A 24,069-nucleotide genomic window follows, 5' to 3' on the forward strand; every position below is an offset into this window, starting at 1 on the left:
GGAGATTACCATTCCAGGATTCCTAGTCGGTATATTCCTAGATTAATAAGCAAACACTGAGCAGTCCAGCTGCAGACTGTAACCCAAATATGGGCATACCCGTTACAGGCCTCACCTATAATTCAGTACCCTTACAAGTCCCCTGAAGCTATCTGCTGCCTTCTCTATGTACTGAAGATCTGCCTGTGCCCCTGTTGCATATAAATCTTCTTGTTGTCTCGAGTGCTGCCTTAGAGTTACTCCTTCAGCAAGAGACAAAACAATAGCCCGGCAGAGATTAGCTTGCTCAACTCTAAAGTGGACTTCGGAAGCAGAAGTTAAAGTTCAAACAAGAAACCTTATGTAAAAAGACTGAAAAAGAGAAAGCATTTCGGTGTAGTAGCAGATGTATGAACTCCCTGAATGACCGACCACCAAAGAAATGATCAGCCATCTCTAGCAGTTCTTGGAATCTCAAGAGGTTACAGATAATGAAACTAAAATTAAATGAAAATAAAAAGTGCAAAGTCTGGGTTTAGGAATTTGTCCTGCAAGCTGTATGCCCAAATGTAAAAGTCCGCGAAACCTGATATTTGTTATTTGTCACACCGTATTTTGTAAAATTAAATGAAAATAAAAAGTGCAAAGTCTGGGTTTAGGAATTTGTCCTGCAAGCTGTATGCCCAAATGTAAAAGTCCGCGAAACCTGATATTTGTTATTTGTCACACCGTATTTTGTAATATGTAAATATCAATAAAAATAAATTTTAACAAAATTTAAAAAAAGAAAAGTGCAAAGTCTAAAATAAATATGGGAATACTATAGCATGGAAAGCTGTAGAGTGCTAGTCTGCGAACTTGAAAAAGCTTCCCCAGAAACCATGCACATCAATGTTTTAAAAGGTAGCAGACCAGAAATGTGGGTTCTTGCTCAATAGTGTTCCACAGTCTTTATTAGCCTTGTGCTGCAGTACATCCGCTATTGCAAGTGTGTTTAATTAAATCTCCTTAAAGTTGACATGAGTTCTTGCTTTAGTTAAGTTAGGGTATTCCCAAAACATATCCTACACATAGGTACTTCTTTTAAATTGGCACGGTGACCTAAATTGAAGTTAAATCATTTTCTCTAGTACAAAACTCATGTGTACATTTTTTGTTAAGGAGTTCCTGTAATTTCAGCTTCCTAGCAACTCCTTAAAGTGCATTACAATGATCTGGCTTATCCACAAATTTTAAAAGACAAACCTCAGAACTCCGAATTCTTCAGCTGAAATGAGGGAGGTTGGGGGGGGGGGGGGGGATCAGCAAGACCAGGCTTAACAAGGTCAGATACTTCGTTTCTGTGGTTTCACAGGAGCCCTTGTCTTCACTACAAAAAGCTCTGCGCAGGTCAAGCCAAGATTTCTTGCCCACTAAGAAGTGCTCTATTCAGGCAGTTTTGGCATTCTGTATGGAGTTGAATTCTTTAAAAATTAAAGTTTCATAGAACTCTGCACCGATTCTTCCTGTTCAGCCAAAGAATTCACAAGCTTCCCAGGAACAGCACAACAGTTTGGCATGGGCTACATCCAAAAATCAAGTCATGTGGGCCTGCTCGATCATTCAAGGTGTGTTTAGTCCTTGGTCTCCCTTGGACTTCAGGGGGTCCGTTTCTACACCCTTGTGAATGTCCTTCATCTCTAGAGATTCAAGAGAAGGATAGTTCAAGTCTTACTGGATGTGGAGAGGATGCCTAGGGGGATCAGACCCAAACAAAGGCAGGCAGAATCTTCTTCAAAGACTGACCTTGATTTGGGGGGGGGGGTGTATTTGTAGCAGGCTGACAAATAGCCCTCTAGACGGCAGGTAGGGGAGATGACAGGTAACGCATTTAATGGGGTTTTTATTTGAAAGAGACAGGGTGGCACCTGATAAGAATGAGAGCTTGGCTAGGGCTTAGGGTACCCAGATAGCTCAACAGGTCACAGTTCCCTTGCCTATCTTTTGAAATGATGCATAGCGGGATCAATCACAGAAAGCAACAAATTAAATACTGAACATTCTAGATGGGTTAGTAGACAAGACTTTGAAGTGATAGGATAAAGGTCAAACTAATCATTGCTGGTTTAATACATACTACATAGAAGCTGGTTTTCTATATGGCAATGAGAATGCTACCTTTAACAGAAGAGATTGTAGAAGGCGTGTTCTTACTACTAGAGTAAGGTCTTAGGGGAAATTGCTTTCCTTGTCCTCTTGTTGGCAGGTGCATAGTACGCGCTGCTACATCAAAAGGGCAACTGCCCTCAGATTAGTAATTACAGTATGTCGCGCCTTTCTTGGTAGAACTCTGGGCCGGAGGAAATCTAGCTGCAGTCACTACAGGAGGTTCCAAGCCACCTGAATTTGTTTACTTCAGTCCCCTGGAAGCAGACGGAACAACATTTCTTTAAAGCAGTTTCGACACATTTATAATACAAAAAAATAACAGCTCACAACTGGCCTAAATTTGCTATTCAGCAAATTGTAGCAAAAAAGAAAAATTACAGGTTTATTCCTTGTCCAAGATTAAGAAAAGAAAACCTTGCAGGCTTTGTCAAATGAAAGCCTATGCAGTACTAGTCCTTTGGGGGCCTGTAACTGCAGAAACACACATGCTAGCACAACTTGCACATTTCCCTTCAAAAAAATTGAACAACTTGGCCTTGAAGGGTTTGGGCTTACACTTGACCAGACTGTTTGGCCTGACATGCTTGAAGCACTGGCTGCAATAGTACAGTGCTGCTGATCAGGCCTTTTGCTCTATTTTTTGTATCCCACATTTAGGTGGTGTAAACCTAGACTGTCTCACATTTAAAAAGTATACCTTTTGCACGTTTTGCACTGTCTAGACACTTACCCAAGTCCAATATGTAATTTGATGTTTGCTAATTAATTGCCATGTTCTAGAGGTAGCACATATGCAGTGAGGTGGTTAGCACGCCTCTTATTGCAGAGAGCTTCAAATAGCTCAGCAAATAAAAAAAGAGCAAAGCACACAAAAATGGAATTTCGATACGAGACTTCGCTCATTTTACATAAAACAGTATTACCTCAAAGTTGTGAAATGTATTTCAACAAATATAACCACAACTTATTTCTGTTTTGCTTACCCTTCCTTGGTCAAATGAAGAGTTATTTTGATCTCCAGAATTCCAAGAACTGGACCCCGTCCTTTCATCTAAGCCTACTGAAACAAAGACAGAGGGTTACCTGTGCTGTACACATTTAAATAATAGTAAAGCACGCTCATTAATATACTTGCAAAAAACTCATTTACCATTGATAAATGTGACCCGATATACATATGTGAATGGAATGCTGCAACTGAATTTACAGACGACGCAGCTACAAACGTTCACAAAAAATACTGGAGCATGCAACCCGTTTAACTTCAAATAGACCTTTTGACAACATCTTCCTGGTTACTAAGACTGTCTGCCACACTCATTCCAGACTCTCTGTGCGAGCCACAAGTATTCTAATGCCTTGTGTTTAACTACCTTACAAGAATACTCTAATTATGCTAGCAGACTAGATGTTTGTGGCTGCCCTCCAGAACCTGATGGCTATTCACCCAGCCGAGGTACAGATGGCTTGTGAGAAAGGCACTACAATGACACTGCTTCTCACTTTGTAAATTTTCGGCTCCTTTTAGGGCTTAACTCAACCGCCTTGAATGTAAAAGAGCAATGGTGACCCTGCTACACACCACGCCTACAGCGAAGGTAAAATCTAAATCTAGGATTCTTTAGCACAATCTCCATTCACCCATGATAATTTCTCCTAATACCCCTAACAACTTCACACTCAACACTCCTATTCTTGATTTTTTATCTCCCCCATCAAAACACTCATTCAGCAGTATGACCATGGTGTACAAGCAATGCAAAACAAATTAAACAATGATTCATGTTTTTATTTCATTTTAAGTTTTATATAGCGCAAACTAGACCTGAGACATCGGGTATCAGAGCGCGTTGCATGAGCGCCAATTCGGTACATGGGACACAAATGCCCACATCATGTCCTCAAGCTCCTATCAAAAACTAAGAGATAAAATAGAAGCGCGTTAAGCATTAATGACGCATTTATAAACATGACGTAATTCGGAATGTAATGACTAGGAGTGGTCTGTGACACAGTAAATTCTTTATATACATGGATTGGACTCGGGAGGCATCATGTAATTGAAGACTTCGGTAGTAGTCAAGACATCTTAAACCCTTCTTGGTTTTGTGTATATTATACTACTAAATTGATTGTAGTGTATCATTTACATCTTTTTGACGTTTGGATTCCACAAAACCTGTTGCTGTATATAATATTTCCTTTTTTGCCATTATTATTTCTGTTTACACTATAGTTGGTCCTTTGTTAGTGATATTTGTTTGTGTAACCTTGTGAGCACCTTTTCCAAGTGTTATTTGAATTCTTTACCAATGGAAAAAAATGGATAACTGTTTGAGGGTACTGTATTATTTGATTCTTTAAATGAATTATTTTAAGTCATAAATGTTTTTCCTTTAACTAGGAACCTGAACCATTGTAGCGTTTATATAGCATTTATAAACATGGACACAAAAAATACCACACATTTTGGGTCATTAACAATTCTTTAAATGAGTCGATACTATCCGATACGGAGTACCAGCCCTTATTTATTATGAGGAAGAGTACCTGCACTGCTCAAGAGAAACGCAATACTTTTAATTGAAGAGTGCCAGAACTTCTCAGAAGCGAGCAGGTACTCTGGTATGGAGTACCTGCACCTCTATTTTTCCATTTCAAGTACTGGTCATTAAGATGTACTCCCATATAAGAATTTAATTCACAGCATGACATTTTTAAGGCTTGGGGACAACAAAAAATGTTGGAATATCATGGTCCCACGAAGTCTATTTTGAGGCACATTGACCTGGTGAGCTAAGATAAGGAGTAGTTTCTGTCCTGTAACTCCAGTTCTGTAGTAGGGGTATCTCGGTTATAGTCATAATCTAGTGAATAGTCCCGCCCATGTGCGTGGACCCCGGCAATCAAAAATAATCTCTTAAATTGTCAAAACATGCAGAAACTGCAAAGACACTTAAGAGAGAATTTAAAGACAAATAATGCAGCCTATATCCACAGGCTACACTGTCCAGTACTTCAACTAGAAATTCCACCAAACAACACCACACATAATACAGCCAGCCCAGTTTCTACCATAGAGAAACTTGCCTCCACCATCAAAAGACTCTGGAATGATAGAGAGGAAGGCATGGACAGACAAGCCCCATAGGCTGCCATTATGTGGCTTAAATAGTATACTGTGCCTTTAAGAGAGCCTTCTAGAACTTTCTCCCAGTATCCCAGAATGCATAGCAGGTCCCTCTACTTTCAGTTCTTTTTGACAGGCGTAGCGCGCCAGACCTGTAGCATTCCTTACATGAATATTCATCTCAACCGGGGAGGAGGGCGGGCGCTTATGACTATAACAGAGATACCCCTACTACAGAACTGGAGTTACAGGACAGAAACTACTCCTTCTGTAGTAGGGGATCTCTGTGTATAGTCATAATCTAGTGAATAGAATGGCAAGCCCATCCCCACACCAAAGCGGCGGTGGAGAAAGAAAATAACGCCACTACTGTGCGAACGAATTCCGCAGCGAAGCCTGCCCAACCTGAGCGTCTGCCCTGGCATCAGTGTCCAGGCAGTAATGCTTAGGCAAAGGTATGAACCGACTTCCAAGTGGCTGCCTTGCAGATTTCAGCAATCGGCACGTTACGGAGCAGAGCCGTCATGGCAGCTTTGCCCCTGGTGGAATGAGCCTTAGGCTTACCTCCTAAGGTCTTATTAGCCTTTTGGTAACATAATTGTATGCAGGACACAATCCACCTAGAGATGGACTGCTTAGAGGTAGCAAGACCCGTCCTGACTGATCCATAATTAATAAACAACTGGTCAGACCTACGAATATCCTTGGTTTTATCCAGATAAAATTTCAACACCCTCCTAACATCCAGGGAATGGAGAGCCCTTTCCGCTGGAGACGAAGGGTTCTGAAAAAACGTAGGCAAAGCTATGGTCTGGTTGACATGAAAATCAGAAATAACCTTGGGAAGAAATTTAGGGTGAGTACGCATAACAACCTTAGCTGCATGAAATACGGTATAAGGTTCAGTACAACACAACGCCTGAATTTCACTCACCCTGCGGGCCGATGTAATGGCCACGAGGAACGCCGCCTTCCAGGACAGGTGCTGCAACGAAGCCTTATGAATAGGTTCAAAAGGTTCCTTCATCAATCTGGACAGCACCACATTCAATTCCCATGAAGGCGAAGGAAGCCTGACAGGAGGGAATACTTTCTTCAATCCTTCCAAAAAATCTTTGATCACAGGGATCTAGAAAAAGGAAGTCTGTGAAGGGCATTTCCTGTAGGCAGTCAATGCAGCAAGATGAACCTTAATGGAATGAACATTAAGGCCAGACTGCGCCAAATGTAAAAGGTAAGGAAGGATGACATCTTCCTTACAGGTCGTAGGGTCATGGTTCTTAGACTGGCACCAGATACAAAACCTCTTCCACTTGTAAGCATATGAAGTACGAGTGGAAGGCCTCTTAGACTCCTTCAGTATGTCCATGCAATCCTCAGGCAGATTCAGATGGCCATATTGCACTATCTCAGGAGCCATGCCGCCAAACTCAAAGACGAGAGGTTGGGGTGTAACATCCGTCCCCCGAACTTCGTGAGAAGGTCCGGCCTGCACGGCAACCGAATGTGAGGAAGGAGAGACCGGTGAAGTAGGTCCGTGAACCACCACTGCCTGGGCCACTCCGGGGCAATGAGTATCATCCGAGCCCTGGACCGGGCCAGCTTGATGAGCACCGCCGGAATCAGGGGAATGGGAGGAAAGGCGTACAGAAAGCGGTTCGTCCAGTTGATCCATAACGCATTCCCCAGCGTCCCTTGCTGGTAGTACCTGGAGGCGAAGTCTCTGCACTTGCTGTTTTCGGCGGTGGCGAACAAATCTACGTCTGGAGTTCCCCACCTTGCGAAGACTTCTCCTAGTACTTTGTCGTTTATGACCCATTTGTGGTTTTCCTGAACCAGCCTGCTCAGTGCGTCTGCCTGAACATTCTGCACACCTGGCAGATGAGTAGCCGTTATCGTCAGTCCTCTGGCTAGGAGCCAGTGCCAGATCGCCTGTGCCTCCTGAGACAGACTGCGTGATCTCGAGCCCCCCCTGCTTGTTGAGGTAGTACATCGTGGTAGTATTGTCCGTCTGTACAAGCAGAGAGTTGGTCTGGAAGGACGGAAGAAAGGCCTTCAGTGCCAAGTGAACAGCTCTGAGTTCCAGGAAATTGATGTGATACGTGGCCTCCATCGGTGACCACGTTCCTTGAATCTGTAGGTTCCCGGAATGCGCTCCCCATCCCAGGAGGGAAGCCTCCGTCACGACAGTCTGCGAGGGAATGTCCTTGTGGAAGGGAACCCCTCTCAGGAGATTCTCCGCCGAACACCACCACTTCAGAGACTGAAGAGCATGCAGAGACAGTCGTATCTTGTCGTCCCAAGACCCTGTCCTCTGATCCCACTGGTCCTCCAAGCACTCCTGCAGCGGTCTCATGTGCAGCCGTGCGTGTGCCGTCAGGAAGATACAAGAGGCCATCGATCCCAGTAGAGAAGACACCGTCCTCACTGTCGTAGATGGAGTTGTCATAAGAGCCTGAGCCTTCCGAAGGAGAGATAATCGTCGCTCTTCCGAAGGAGACACGCTTGCTGACAGCGTATCGATGGAGGCTCCCAAGTACTGTATGCATTGGACCGGAGTCGGGACAGACTTGGCCATGTTGATGTGCAACCCCAGCTTGTTCAAGAGAACGCACGTCTTCTGGAAGTGTGCTCGCGCTTCCGAGAAGGAGGATGCCTTGATCAACCAATCGTCCAGGTACGGGTAGACAAACACCTTGTTCTTCCGTAGGTGTGCTGCTACCACCGCCATGAACTTCGAGAATGTTCTCGGCGCAGACTTCAGTTCGAATGGGAGTACTGGTTATTAATAGTGATTGGCGCCGATTTGGAACCGCAGGAACTTCCTGTGTTTGTGTGCAATGGGCACATGGAAGTAAGCATCCTGTAGGTCTATGGCACACAGCCAGTCTCCTTGTTGCAACTGAGGGTAAATCTGCGAGGGGGCTCATGTAGATGTTGGAGAGGGTTGGACTGAGCGAGGAGCCTTGAGGGACGCCGCAGATGACTTCGGTGGCTTCAGATCTGAACGGAGGGAGGCGGACTCTGTGTCCTTCCGGTGAGGAAGGAGATGATCCACTCCAGTACCTTCTCCTGGACTCCGACGTTGCTGAGGCGTTGTACTAGGGTACGATGGCAGACAGTGTCGAAGGCCGCGGAGAGGTCGAGGAGGATGAGGGCCGCTGTTTCTCCGTTGTCGAGCAGCGCTCGGATGTCATCGGTGACTGCGATCAGGGCGGTCTCGGTGCTGTGGTTGGCCCGGAAGCCAGACTGCGAGGGGTCGAGGGATCCGTTCGTCTCGAGGAAGGCGGCCAGCTGCTTGTTGACGGTCTTCTCGATGACTTTTGCAAGAAACGGGAGCAGCGAGATGGGGCGGTAGTTTTTGAGGTCGGTGGGGTCAGCCGATGGCTTCTTGAGTAGAGCGCTGAGTTCGGCGTGCTTCCAGCTCTCCGGGAAGGAAGCGGTGTCGAAGGATGTGTTGATGATGTCCCGCAGGTGGGGTGCGATGACAGCGTCGGCCTTGTTGAAGACGTGGTGAGGGCAGGGGTCGGTCGGAGATCCGGAGTGGATGGAGTTCATCGTGCGGACGGTGTCTTCGGTGCTGATCGGAGTCCAGGCGCGGAGGGTGGTGGTGGGGGGCGGTGGTTCGGTCGCGGTGTTCGTCGGTTGAGTGCTGAAGCTGTTGTGTATGTCCGCAATCTTGTTGTGGAAGTAGGAGGCGAGGGAGTTGCATAGGTCTTGCGAAGGGGTGATGTTGTTGTTTCCGGTGTTGGGGCTGGAGAGCTCTTTGACGATGTTGAAGAGTTCTTTGCTGTTGTGTGCGTTGTTGTCCAGTCGTTCCTTGAATGCAGTTTTCTTGGTGGCGCGGATGAGTTGGTGGTGTTTTCGGGTGGCGAGCTTGAGGGCAGTCATGTTGTCCGGTGTTGGGTCTCTGCGCCAGGTTCTCTCGGGGGCTCGGCAGTTCTTCTTGGAGCTCTTGAGTTCGTCGGTGAACCATGGGGCTTTCTTGCTACCGGGTCTGCTTGGCGGGGTCCTCAGGGGGGCGAGCTCGTCTGCGCAGTCGCTGATCCACTTCGTGAGGTTGGTGGCCGCCTGGCTAGGGTTCGTTGTGCTGGTGGGAGGGTTCATGCTCAGGGAGGACGCGAGCTGGTCCTCAGGGACATGATCTTCAGGGAGGCAGACGATGCAGACGTCGTGGGGATCACTCTTGGCCTTCTTCCTCCCACATGCTGGACACTTATCAAAAAGACCAGGCATTTTAGAGCCCTAAAACGCCTGAACCAGCAAACAAAAGAGAAAGAGAACACCAAGAAAGTAAACTGAAGCACTTTTAAAACCACAAAAGTGCCAAAATATCCAATAAACCCTTGAAACAAGGGAGAGCTCAATGCCAGGGTCCGGTTAGCAGGAGCCGGAAAAAAGAACTGAAAGTAGAGGGACCTGCTATGCATTCTGGGATACTGGGAGAAAGTTCTAGAAGGCTCTTTTAAAGGCACAGTATCCTATTTAAGCCACATAATGGCAGCATATGGGGCTTGTCTGTCCATGCCTTTCTCTCTATCATTCCAGAGTCTTTTGATGGTGGAGGCAAGTTTCTCTATGGTAGAAACTGGGCTGGCTGTATTATGTGTGGTGTTGTTTGGTGGAATTTCTAGTTGAAGTACTGGACAGTGTAGCCTGTGGATATAGGCTGCATTATTTGTCTTTAAATTCTCTCTTAAGTGTCTTTGCAGTTTCTGCATGTTTTGACAACTTAAGAGATTATTTTTGATTGCCGGGGTCCACGCACATGGGCGGGACTATTCACTAGATTATGACTATACACAGAGATCCCCTACTACAGAACATATACATACTAGAGTTAGAGGAGGTGAGCAAGCGAGGGCCGCAGGAAGTAGTTATCTGAATAAACTGCAACTGTGCAGGTCAGGGCGAGAATGCTGACTTTACTGAGCATGTCCCACAGCTGAAATATATGGTGGACTGGCACTGATAGTAATTAGGAATAAATACACAGGTTCTGGATATCAGGAGATTTATTTCGCCATAGCAGTAAAAAAAAAATATATATATTACGGATATTATACTCACAGATGCAATAAAAAAGGTTGGCACAGTTCTCATAGTGCAATAACACACACTTTAGAAAAGGGGGGGGGGGGGAGCTAAAAAAAAAAAAATCAAGGCTATTCAGTCAATTTGGGTGAGCGCCAGCAACTAATTTACATGTGAAAAAACTCTGGCCCATTGCGCTGTTTCTATGAAGCACATGCTCCCCATCTAGTATTTTTATTTCAGCAACATACATTACTGAAAAGCATGAGTAATCTGTATTAGACACTGTTTCCATATCGAGAGAGTCTAGTCTCCCTTTAGAAAATAAGATCGTGTGTGTTAGAGTACCGAAAAGGAGGGGGTGAGGGTGACATTTAGTGCTATATAGCCAATGAACAGAAAGTTACAGATGGCCCTTTTGCAAAGATTGTTAAATGAAAAAATCTCAAATGCTTTCCCTAATATGAGTTTTATCACCTCCATCGTGACACAGTGTTCACTGGTGTGTGGCACACAAATCTCTAGCAAGCACGGAGAATGGGGAGGGAAGAAGATGGGACATGGCACTTGCAAAGCCCTCGAGACTCCCTCTGAGGGGAACTGGGCCGCGTGGTTGCTTAGACCCCGTATACTCCAGAGGATTCTGGGAAACTCTTGCCAGCGTCACAGAGCTATTTCTTGGAATCGTTTCATGCCATACAAGCCTAAGAGCAGACATTGTGGTAGTGGGGCGGGATGGAGGATTCAACATTGACAATTTGAAAGCAGGAAGGAAGTCCAAGCACTTTTTGGGAAGGAAATTGTACGACCATTAAAGGGGGAACAGGGTTAGCTGAAGATTGGGACAGTTCCTTATTATTATGGGAAACACGAAATTTATATTTCCTTGGCTCCCTTACTGTTCATTTAACCAGAAACTTCTCTCAAATTACAGACTTCTATTTCTGTGCCTTTGTGTTAATCATTTCCCCAGAGAAATGGTGTTTAATTGCTGCCTAATTTGCATAATTATGCATATTAATCTCCACACCTAATGAATATTCATAATTCTCATTTAGATTTTGTTTTCTAATCAAAAAATTCCAATGTGATTACTGTGCGGAGCAGGGATAAGCCTCTAATACCACCTTGGGTACTTGGAAGAATTACCGCCAAGTCTCCCATCCCTTCCACTTCGCTGAATACACTTTTGCTTTGCTAATGTCTTTTTGAAAGCAATTTGTGGCCATACCCATGAAAATGTCAATGGAAATAATTTTAACACGTCGTGCAACGCTCGAGAATTTCACTGCAGTATTTGCCGATCCGGTTAGGTGTCTAGCCCGCGAAGAGTATCTTCCAGGGGAACTATGGAGTGACTGAAACAGTAGCAGACCGTGCCCAGTTTTCATTCAAGCCCCATTTACCGACCTGGCCTCGCTTTTGACGACCGGGGCGATACATCAATTTTCCGACTCCCAGTGCCGGCAAGAGAGGGGGGCCTAGAGGGGGGGACTGGCGTAGGGGTGGGGGTCGTTTGTAAGCGCCGACAAGGGAGAATAAACAGAAGTAAAACAAAACTTACCTTGTGCTCCTGGCCGCCCCCCAAAAGTGACGCCCGGGGCGGACAGTCTCTAAACACCCCCCTCGCCCCCCATTTGTATTTGCGTTGCAGATATTTTAAACTGTAGCTTTCTTCTAAGCCTCATTTATATTACGAACTTAATTAACTAAGAGCTTAGAATTCAGGTAACAAAGCAGCCATACCGACAATAGACCATATGCTTACATATATGTTGTAAGGGGACCAGGCGTGATGACGCACCATACAGATATGTTCATTGCTATACTGGTTCATGACGTCACGCCGCAAACCCGTCCATTCAAGCAGGCAGCATCACTCATGCTACATTGGTTCATGGAGTCACACCACAAACCCGCGCTTTTAAGCAGGCAGCATCACTCATGCTACATTGGTCCATGGCGTCACACCCCAAACCCGCGCTTTCAAGCAGGCAGCATCACTCACTCATGCTACATTGGTCCATGGCGTCACGCCGCAAACCCGCCCTTTCAAGCAGGCAGCATCACTCACTCATGCTACATTGGTTCATGGCATCTCGCCGCAAACCCGCCCTTTCAAGCAGGCAGCATCACTCACTCATGCTACATTGGTTAATGGCGTCACACCGCAAACCCGCACTTGAAAGCAGGTAGCATCACTCACGCATGCTACATTGGTTCATGGCGTCGCACCCCAAACCCGCGCTTTGAAGCAGGCAGCATCACTCACGCTACATTGGTTCATGGTGTCACACCCCAAACCCGCACTTGAAAGCAGGTAGCATCACTCATGCTACATTGGTCCATGGCGTCACGCCGCAAACCCGCCCTTTCAAGCAGGCAGTATTACTCACTCATGCTACATTGATTCAGGTCGTCACGCCACAAACCTGCGCTTTCAAGCAGGCAGTATCACTCACTCATGCTACATTGGTTCATGGTGTCACGCCCTAAACCCGCACTTTCAAAGCAGGCAGCATCACTCGCTGATGCTACATTGATTCATGGTGTCACACCCCAAACCAGCACTTGAAAGCAGGTAGCATCACTCATGCATGCTACATTGGTTCATGGCGTCGCACCCCAAACCCGCGCTTTGAAGCAGGCAGCATCACTCACGCTACATTGGTTCATGGTGTCACACCCCAAACCCGCACTTGAAAGCAGGTAGCATCACTCATGCTACATTGGTCCATGGCGTCATGCCGCAAACCCGCCCTTTCAAGCAGGCAGCATTACTCACTCATGCTACATTGATTCACGTCGTCACGCCACAAACCTGCGCTTTCAAGCAGGCAGTATCACTCACTCATGCTACATTGGTTCATGGTGTCACGCCCTAAACCCGCACTTTCAAAGCAGGCAGCATCACTCACTGATGCTACATTGATTCATGGTGTCACACCCCAAACCAGCACTTGAAAGCAGGTAGCATCACTCATGCATGCTACATTGATTCATTGCATCACGCCGCAAACCCGCACTTGAAAACACGCAGCATCATTCACTCATGCTACATTAATTCATTGCATCACGCCGCAAACCCGCCCTTTCAAGCAGGCAGCATTACTCACTCATGCTACATTGATTCACGTCGTCACGCCACAAACCCGCGCTTTCAAGCAGGCAGCATCACTCACTGATGCTACATTGATTCATGGTGTCACACCCCAAACCAGCACTTGAAAGCAGGCAGCATCACTCATTCATGCTACATTGATTCATTGGGTCACGCAGCAAACCCGCACTTTCAAGCAGGCAGCATCACTCACTCATGCTACATTAGTTCATGGTGTCGCACCCCAAACCCGCGCTTTCAAGCAGGCAGCATCACTCACTCATGCTACATTGATTCATTGCATCACGCTGCAAACCCGCCCTTTCAAGCAGGCAGCATTACTCACTCATGCTACATTGATTCACGTCGTCACGCCACAAACCCGCGCTTTCAAGCAGGCAGTATCACTCACTCATGCTACATTGGTTCATGGTGGCACGCCCTAAACCCGCACTTTCAAGCAGGCAGCATCACTCACTGATGCTACATTGATTCATGGTGTCACACCCCAAACCAGCACTTGAAAGCAGGCAGCATCGCTCGTTCATGCTACATTGATTCATTGGGTCACGCAGCAAACCCGCACTTTCAAGCAGGCAGCATCACTCACTCATGCTACATTAGTTCATGGTGTCGCACCCCAAACCCGCGCTTTCAAGCAGGTAGCATCGCTCATTCATGCTACATTGGTTAATTGTGTCACACCCCAAACCTGCACTTGAAAGCAGGTAGCATCACTCACGCATGCTACCTTGGTTCATGGTGTATCATTGCAAACCTGCACTTGAAAGGAGGCAGCTTCACTAACACACAATACATTGGTTCATGGCATCTCACCGCAAACCCGCACTTGAAAGCAAGCAGCATCACTCACGCATGCTACACTGGTTCATGGCATCACGCCGCATACCTGCACTTGTAGGCAGGCAGCATCACTAACACACAATACATTGGTTCATGGCATCTCGCCGCAAACTCGCACTTGAAAGCAGGCAGCATCACTCACACATGCTACATTGGTTCATGGTGTCACGCCGCAAACCCACCCTTACAAGCAGGCAGCATCACCCACTCATGCTACATTGATTCGTTGCGTCACGCCGCAAACCTGCACTTTCAAGCAGGCAGCATCACTCACTCATGCTACATTGGTTCATGGTGTCACACCCCAAACCTACGCTTTCAAGCAGGCAGCATCACTCTCATGCTACATTGGCTCATGGTGTCATGCCCCAAACCCACGCTTTCAAGCAGGCATCACTCACTCATGCTACATTGATTCATGGCGTCACGCCGCAAACCCGCGCTTTCAAGCAGGCATCATCACACACGCATGCTACATTGATTCATGGCGTCACTCCGCAAACCCACACTTGAAAGCAGGTAGCATCACACACTCATGCTACATTGGTTCATGGCATCACGCTGCAAACCCTCACTTGAAAGCAGGTAGCATCACTCACTCATGCTACATTGATTCATTGCATCACGCCGCAAACCCGTCCTTTCAAGCAGGCAGCATCACTCATTCATGCTACATTGGTTCATGGTGTCACGCCCTAAACCCGCACTTTCAAGCAGGCAGCATCACTCACGGATGCTACATTGATTCATGGTGTCACACCCCAAACCAGCACTTGAAAGCAGGTAGTATCACTCATGCATGCTACATTGATTCATTGCATCACGCCGCAAAGCCGCCCTTTCAAGCAGGCAGGTGAGTCCCTTGCTCACTTTGCCACTGGATTCAAGCAAGCCGGGCTGAAGACGGCTGGAATGCCAGAAACCGGTCCTCGGAAGCTTGTTTCTGGTCCAGGGAAGACATTGCTTGGAAAGAAGTCTTGTTTTCTTTACCTAGGTTTTGATGCTGTACAGCATCAGTATTTATACTAAAACTTTTTTTTTTTTTTAAACACGTGGCTGCAACTGTCAGTTGCAAAATCCGCTGGTGAGTGCATGTTTGATGACACAACACATGCCAACACCAGGAGAATTGCGCAGATGTCCGAGCGGTAAGGGAGTATGGGTAGAGCAGATAAATGGGAAGAACCAGAGAGAGGGCAGGCATTTGAAGGGGTGCAGAAGCACAATAGTGACTTCAACAAAAGGAAAATGCTACTTACCAGTATGCATCTGTTCTTGGCATGTAGAGCTGCAGAGTCCTACACTTAGCAATAGATCGCCACCTGGTGTTGGGCTCGGATGATTGCAGGTTGTCGTCTTCTTGGAAGAAGTCTTTGTAGTCACGAGATAGGTGACTTCTCCTTTGGACAATACTGCGCATGGTCATCGGCTCCATCCTCAGATTGTTTTTCGCCACGATGGGAAATGATTGTTAGTAGAAGTAAAGAGAAAGGATGTCCATTCGTGTGCATCTATTTAAGATGAGTACTGGAACGGATACAAGTCCCGGGGAGGCGGGAGGGCGTGTAGGACTCTGCAGCTCTACATGCCAAGAACAGATGCATATTGGTAAGTAGCATTGTCCGTTCGAGGCATAGGAGCTGCAGATCCTACACTTAGCAACGATTGTGCAGCAGTGTCTCCCCTAGCGGTGGTCGCTTGTATCCGTTGCAGCATACTGACATAGTGTTTTAAGGACAGCTTGGCCCACTGCAGCTTGCGGCTTGGCTTGCACATCAACACAATAGTGTTTAGTGAAGGTGTGTATTGTAGACCATGTTGCTGCCTTGCATATGTCCTCTAGTGGTATGTTTCCTAACAAAGCCATAGAGGCTCCTAGTTTGCGAGTGGAGTGTGCTCTTGGAGGAACTGTTAGTGTACGTTTAGCTTTTTGATAGCATATTTGAATACACTTTACAATCCATCTGGCAATTAATCCTTTAGAGATGGGATTGCCTTTGTGTGGGGGAGAGAAAGATACAAATAGTTGTTTTGTCTTTCTGAAGGATTTAGTCCTGTGTGTAATATAGTAGAGCTCTTCTAACATCTAAGGTGTGTAAAGCCCTTTCTGCAACAGAGTCCGGTTTTTGAAAAAACACTGGTTACTCTACTGATTGGTTTAGGTGAAAAGGAGTAATCACTTTTGGCAGGAATTTAGGATTGTATTTGAAAAAATGGTTCTTCTATTGTGAATGCCTGTATTTCACTGACTCTTCTGAGAGAGGTGATGGCAACAAGGAAGGCAGTTTTCCATGTTAGAAATTGCAGTTCACACTTATGTAAAGGCTCAAAAGGGGGGCCCATGAGTCTTGTAAGGACCACATTTAGGTTCCATACTGAAGCAGGTGGTAACCTAGGTGGGATTATTCGTTTTAATCCTTCCATAAATGCTTTTATTGCAGGTACTCTAAAGAGAGATAGATGTTGTCTATATTGTAAATAGGCTGCAATTGCTGCTAGATGCAGGGGTATGGAAGAATAAGCCAAATTGGACCTTTGTAGGTGTAGAAGGTAGCAAATGATATTTTGGATGGAAACATCCAGTGGATCAATGTGATTGTTGTTACAGTATATTGCAAATCATTTCCACTTAGCAGCATAACATGCTCTGGTAGTGGGTCTTCTAGCTTCTTTAATGATATTCATACAGTCTGGTGGTAAGTTTAAGTAACCAAACTCTAGGACTTCAGGAGCCAGATCGCCAAATTCAGTTGGCTTGGTTCTGGATGCCTTATTTCTCCATGGTTCTGTGTTAACAGGGATGGCGTGAGCCGTAATTTCTGATGTGGAACCAGTGAGAGATCCAGTTGTGTGGTGAACCACGGCTGGTGTGCCCATGTGGGGGCCACTAGTATTAGTTTGAGAGACTAGTGACTGAGCTTGCGTACTACTAGTGGAATGAGTTGGAGAGGCGGAAAAGCGTACGCAAATCTGCCAGACCAGTTCATTCATATTGCATTCCCCTCCGACCGTGGGTGTGGGAACCTGGCGGCGAAGGTTTGGCATTTTGCATTTTCGTGGGTGGCAAACAGGTCTATCAGTGAATGCCCCCACATTTGGAAGAATGGTCGTAGAACTTGTGGGTGTATCTCCCATTCGTGAATCTGTTGTGACTGACGACTCAACAGGTCTGCTATCTGTGAATTCCTGGAAGGTGTTCTACTGTCAGGTGTATGTTTTGAGGAATGGCCCCTCTCCAAATGTTCTGTGCACGCTGGGACAGTTGCAGAGAGTGTGTCCTCCCCCTGTTTTTGTATATAATACATGGCTGTCATATTGTCCGTCCGGACTAGGACAGCTTTGTTTTGTATTTGTACTTGAAAAGTTTTGAGTGCTAGGAAAATTGCTAGCAACTCGAAATGGTTGATGTGGAACTGTTACTGTTGATTGTTCCACTGACCTTGTGTGGTATAATGCAAGAGATGGGCTCCCCATCCTGTGAGGATGCATCTGTCGTGAGCACTATCTGTGGAACAGAGTCTAGGAACGGCCATCCCTTTGTCAAGTTTTAGGTGTTCCACCATTGCAGAGAGCGATATGTACGGCTGTCTACCAACACCAGGTCTGTGAGCTGACCTTGAGCCTGATTCCATTGTTGTGCTAGACATTCTTGTAATCGGCGCATTTGCAGCCTTGCGTGAGGAACTATAAAGATGCAAGACGCCATCATACCTATTGGTTTCATAAACACTCTGGCTTGGAGAGAGTGCTGGCATTGAAAAAGAGAGACTAAGTTCTGAATACTTTGAATCCTGGCTTGACTGGGATACGCTAGAGCTGCAGATGTGTCTATGGTAGCTCCTAGATATTGATGAACGTGCAAAGGCTCTAGGTGCGACTTGGTGTAGTTTATCGTAAATCCTAAGTCGTGCAATGTTTGAATGGTTTGTTTTGTGTGTTGTACACACTGGTTGAAAGACCTTGCTTTTATGAGCCAGTCGTCGAGGTAAGGGAAGACATGTATTTGTTTTCTTCTGAGATATGCTGCTAAGCACTTTGTAAACACTCGTGGTGCTGTTGTGACCCCGAATGGAAGGACTTTGAACTGATATTGTTGTCCTTGTATGACAAACCTTGGATACTTCCTGTGCGAAGGATGTATAGGAATGTGAAAGTAGGCGTCCTTTAGGTCTTGTGTGGACAGAAAATCTCCCTATTGTAGTAATGGGAGTACTTGTTGTAAAGTGATCATGTGAAAATGATCCGATTGTATGTAGTGGTTGAGGGGCCTGAGGTCGAGAATTGGTCTTAATGTCCCATCCTTTTTGGGACTTAAGAAGTACAGAGAGTAAACTCCTGTTCCTTGTTCCTCTAAAAGGAACTACTTGATTAGCATATTTTTGGAGAAGTGCTAGAACTTCCTGTTGAAGCAGAGTTATATGGTCTGTGGACATTGGACGCTGCCTAGGTGGTATGTTTGGGGGGGAGGGGGTTGCTGTGAGTTCTAGGCAGTAACCATGTTGGATAATTTGTCTTACCCACCCGTCTGTTGTGATGGAGTTCCAGACAGGTAGGAACTGTGAAAGTCTGCCCCCCATAGGAGTGGAATGCTGCAGGGGAGGCAGAGGGAAGTCACTGTTTTGGAGTGAAAGAGGAGCGGTTGTTGTTACTACCTCTGCCTCTTCCCTTGTTGTTGTTGCCTCTGTATCCTCCTCTAAAGTATCCTTTATTAGAGGAGGTTTGCGTGTTTGTTTTAAAAGATGATGTGGTCTCTGCCCGTTTGCTTTGCGCCTCCTCTATAGAAGGAGCGTGAAAAGAATCTTTATTTTGGGTGGATTGTAATGCACCCATAGACTTAGCTGTGTGTGTTTTTTCATTTTTTCTAGTGTGTTGTCTACCTCCGGCCCAAACAACTGGTTTAGATTGAAGGGCTGGTTCAGGATGGTAGTTTGTACCTCTGGTTTAAAACCTGAAATGCGTAACCATGCATGACGTCTGAGAATCACACTAGTATTGGCTGCTCTGGATGCTGTGTCAGCTACATCTAGTGCGCATTCAATTGAGGCATTAGATATTAGTTTGCCCTTTTGTAAGAGCTCTGCTGCCTGATCTTTGTATTGATCAGGGAGATGTTCCATTAACTTTTCTAGTTGGTCGTAGTGAGCCCTGTCGTAGCGTGAAAGTAAGGCTTGTGCGTTTGCTATGCGCCATATGTTTGCTGCTTGTGCAGCAATCCTTTTTCCCAGACGCATCAATAATTTTTGATTCCTTGTCAGGCGGGGGCGTGTCACTAGAAGTTTGGGAGTTTGCTCTTTTAGGTGCATTTGACACTACCAAAGAGTCTAGTGGCAGATGTCCCATAATATAGACCGATCAGCTGGTGCTGGTCTATACTGTTTTTTCTACTCTGGGATTTAGCACCCTACATCTTACTGGATCTTTAAAAATGTCTGGAGCATGTTTAATAACCCCTTTGATCATAGGTAATATTTGAGTAGACCTTTGTGACTGCTCAAAAGTGTCTAGTAAGAAAGCCTCCTCAATGGCATCAGAGTGCATTGACACTCCATGGTAAAGGGCAGCTCCGTTTAACAAATGATTAAACCCAATACTATCTTCTGTAGGGGAAGGTTTTGTTGGGTAGTACTGAGGCTCAGGGATGTCTGGTGTAAAACCATATGCTTCGTACTCCTTGGGATATTGGGGGTTGACATCCTCATCTAAAGGGTATGTTACGTCACTGCTCCCACCGAAATCATACTCTTCGTCAGTGTGGTGTGATGATGCAGGAGATTGAACTGGAGAAGTTATAGGTTCAATGTAAGGATTAGGAGAGGAAGAAGGTGAAGGAGAGGAAGGGTGCATTGGAGAAGTTGCACAGTCCTTTTTGGCAGGAACCACAGGTGGAAGTGGTGTGTCTGCTGGCCTTTTGTTATAGGGAATTGCTTCTGGTCTTTTCTTATAAGGAATTGCTTCCACATGTCCAGTTTTTGGATTAATATAGACCTTTTTCTATTTAGGATCTGGTTTAAACAGTTCTTCTTGTTCCACAATCTTCTTTGGCGTCGATTTTTTCGGTGCCAATAGAGGTTGATTAGTGTTCTTTGCCTTAGAAGGAGTGATCGAGTCCTGTGGCAATTTTTTCGGTGCCGAAGGTGGTTTTGGCTTGTCTGCATCATGCCTTGGAGACTTTGGTACCAATATTGTAGATTTCGGCGTGGAGACAGGTTTTGTTGGCCCTGCGGCGCCGGAATCTGGCTTCCCTTCTTTATTTTTGGAACTGGAGGGTTTCGGAGTCGAAGCTTTCGGGTCCGGTACAGTTCTTGGCTTTGGCACCGATGTGTTTTTCGGTTCCGGTGCCGAAGGGTCTTTGTCTTTGTGCACCGAAGGGCGTTTTGGCTTCGGTGTGGAAGAATCCTTCGGTATTGAAGGATGTTTCGGTGCCAATGGAGGAGGTGGAATTGGCACATGATGTTTTTTCGGCGCCGAGGCACCGGAAGGCGTAGTCTTTTTCCTCGGAGCCGAGCCCGAAGGCGGGGCGTCGTAGGGTAAATTTCGGTCTCGACTGGGCCAGAAGGGCGGAGTGCCGACCTCTGCCTTTGTCTTGGGTAATGTATGTTGTGCGGGGCCAGTGGTACTCACAGGTTGTCGAGATGGAATCGAATCGTCCGAGTCCTCTGCCCCCGATATGATCTGGAGATCAGGCGAGTCTTCCTCGGCGACGAGTGGAGCCTCGCCTTCGGAGATACCTTTGATTGGATGGTCGTCCTCGGAGATGTCTTCTTCGACGATCTCCTCCTCAAAGATGGCCTCCGGTGCGGGCGCGGATCTCCTCATTTCGTGTCGACGGGCCCTCCGATCCCAAATAGTTTTCTTCGATCGGAAGGAGGCACAGGCTGCGCAGGTCGACTCGTCGTGTTCTGACGAGAGACAGAGGTTGCCGACCTTGTGATGGTCGCTATGAGGAAATTTCACTCGACATACCGGGCATCTTTTGAATGGAGTTCTGTCCATGAGGCGTAGGACGTACGGCGCCGATAGGCCCAATGGCCCGCGGCGACGCACGGGAATGTAGCTGGTGATGTCGAAAAGTCTATTCGATGTCGAAATAAGTTTAAGTAAAGTTTCTCGCTTTGAAAATGCAGAAAAAGTATTTTCTAGCCGGAGCGGAAAACTTTCCTCTGAACCCAGTGCCAGAAAAAAACAATGTGAGGATGGAGTCGATGACCATGCGCAGTATTGTCCAAGGGAGAAGTCACCTATCTCGTGACTACAAAGACTTCTTCCAAGAAGACAACAACCTGCAATCATCCGAGCCCAACACCAGGTGGCGATCTATTGCTAAGTGTAGGATCTGCAGCTCATATGTCTCGAACTACATGTTCTTTCATGGAGTGTCCATTGAAAAATAAACAAGTAGTTTCTAAAATATGGGCGGTAGAAGGGTACAAGTATGCAAACCAAAAGATGGTAAAGAACAATAAAAGAGGAGGAAAGCAAGACACTGAATGAGAAAAAAGCAAATGAGATTGTAAGTGAGAGACAATGGTAAGTTATGGGGGGGGCTCCAAGTCCACTGTAGTTTTTATTATGGTTCCAACAATAGGCTTTCGCCTACCAGAGACCTAAAAGCCGCCTGGTAAACAAGAACCAAAATATGGAAAAAGGTGCCCGTTTGTTAATGTGAAACAGCAGCTGCAAAAGGAATATGCTACTTACCAGTATGCATCTGTTCTTGGCATAGAGGGCTGCAGAGTGGTACATTATGAATAGATCGCCATCTGGTGTTGGGCTCGGATGATTGCACTTGTTTTTCTCTTGGAGAAGTCTTTTGTCGTCACGAGACTGGTGACTCCTCCTTTGGGTGCTAGTGCTCAGGGGTATCGGCTCCATCCTTGATTGCCATAGTAGGGTTAGATGGAGTAGTATGATAGAATACAGATAGAAATGCCCATGTAATTGTATCTAAATAAGATAGTGTTGGAACAGACACAGGTTTCCGGGGAGGCTGGGAGGGCATGTACCACTCTGCAGCCCTCTATGCCAAGAACAGATGCATACTGGTAAGTAGCATATTCCGTTCGAGGCATATGGGCTGCAGATGGTACATTATGAATAGACTATACAGCAGTTATCTCCCTAGCTGTGGCCACCAGTGTCTGTTGCAACAGTCTGAAATAAAGTCTTTAGTACAGCTTGTCCCACTCTAGCCTGTTGTGTTGTCTGCACATCTACACAGTAGTGTTTTGTGACGGTATGCGGTGTAACCCAGGTAGCTGCTTTGCATATGTCATCTAGGGGAATATTTCCTAAGAATGCCATAGATGCTCCTAGTTTACGTGTAGAGTGAGCTCTAGGAGGAACAGTTAATGTCCTCTTTGCTTTTAAGTAGCATATTTGTATACATTTTACAATCCACCTGGCAATGCCTGCTTTAGAGATAGGATTGCCCTTATGTGTAGGAGAAAACTCTACAAATAGTTGTTTTGTCTATCTGAAAGTTTGTGTTCTTTCTATGTAGTACAATATTGTCCTTCTGACATCTAATGTATGTAGGGCTCTTTCTGCTACCGTCTGTGGTTTTGGAAAGAAGACTGGTAGTTCCACTGGCTGATTGATGTGGAATGCTGAAATTACTTTAGGCAAGAATTTTGGGTTTGTTCTAAGAACCACTTTATTTTGGTGTAGCTGCATAAATGGTTCTTGTATTGTAAATGCTTGCAACTCACTTACTCTTCTGAGTGAGGTAATAGCTATAAGAAAGGCCACCTTCCATGTGAGGAATTGTATTTCACACCTATGCATAGGTTCGAAAGGTGGTCCCATTAGTCTGGTAAGTACTATGTTGAGATTCCAGACTGGGGCAGGCGGTAGTCTTGGTGGAATGACTCTTTTGAGGCCTTCCATGAAAGCTTTTATTGCTGGTACTTTAAACAGGGAAAGATGTTGTCTGTTTTGTAGGTACGCCGCTATAGCTGCAAGATGTACTCTAATAGAGGTGTAGGCAAGGTTACAGTGCTGCAAGTGTAGTAAATGGCAAATAATCTGTTTAGTGGATGCGTCCAGAGGGTTGATGTTGTTACTGTTACAGTATACAGCAAACCTTTTCCACTTTGCTGCATAGCATGCTCTGGTGGTAGGACGTCTTGCTTGCTTAATGATTTCCATACAGTCTGGAGGTAAATCCAAGTATCCAAATTCTATGACCTCAGGAGCCAGATCGCTAGGTTTAATTGTTTGGGATCTGGGTGCATTATTTCTCCATGGTTCTGTGTAAGGTGCATGGGTAATAATCTCAGTTTTTGATGTGGCACCTGTGAGAGTTGCAGTAGCGTGGTGAACCACGGCTGTCTTGCCCACGTGGGTGCTACTAGTATCATTGTCATTGAATGTTGTTGCAGTTTCCGAACCACTAATGGAATTAGTGGGAGAGGGGGAAAAGCGTAAGCAAATTTGTTGGACCAATTTATCCATAGTGCATTGCACTGGGACAGGTGGTGTGGGTACCTGCTTGCGAAGTTTTGGCATTTTGCGTTCGGATGAGTGGCAAAGAGATCTATCTCTGGTTGTCCCCATCTTTGGAAGAATGGCTGCAGTATTTGGTTGTGCAGTTCCCATTCGTGTATTTGTTCTGACTCTCTGCTTAGGATGTCTGCTATCTGATTTTGAACTCCTGGTAGGTGTTCGGCTAACAGATAGATCTTTTGAGTAATGGCCCATCTCCAAATGTCCTGTGCTAGTCTGGATAGTTGGATAGAGTGTGTCCCCCCCTGTTTTTGAATATAATACATTGCAGTCATGTTGTCTGTTCTGATCAGGACTGCTTTGTTGAGGA

At 45.9% G+C, this 24,069-nt stretch overlaps 1 protein-coding gene across 8 annotated transcripts in view; it reads right to left on the minus strand.

Annotated features, from left to right (window-relative positions):
- Positions 1–24,069, minus strand: part of TCF3 (transcription factor 3) — a 784,206-nt gene that overhangs the window by 608,267 nt on the left and 151,870 nt on the right. For 4 of the 8 annotated variants that reach the window (XM_086947156.1, XM_086947159.1, XM_086947160.1 and 1 more), the window contains exon 4: positions 3,111–3,184. In XM_086947156.1, coding sequence (XP_086803282.1) covers positions 3,111–3,184 — 74 coding nt within the window. Of the gene's footprint in view, positions 1–3,110; positions 3,188–24,069 lie in introns of all 8 variants that reach the window. The other 4 variants (XM_086947154.1, XM_086947158.1, XM_086947157.1 and 1 more) reach the window with 1 other exon arrangement.

Source organism: Lissotriton vulgaris, chromosome 12 (assembly GCF_964263255.1).
Source record: "Lissotriton vulgaris chromosome 12, aLisVul1.2, whole genome shotgun sequence".
Classification (NCBI taxonomy): Eukaryota; Metazoa; Chordata; class Amphibia; order Caudata; family Salamandridae; genus Lissotriton; species Lissotriton vulgaris.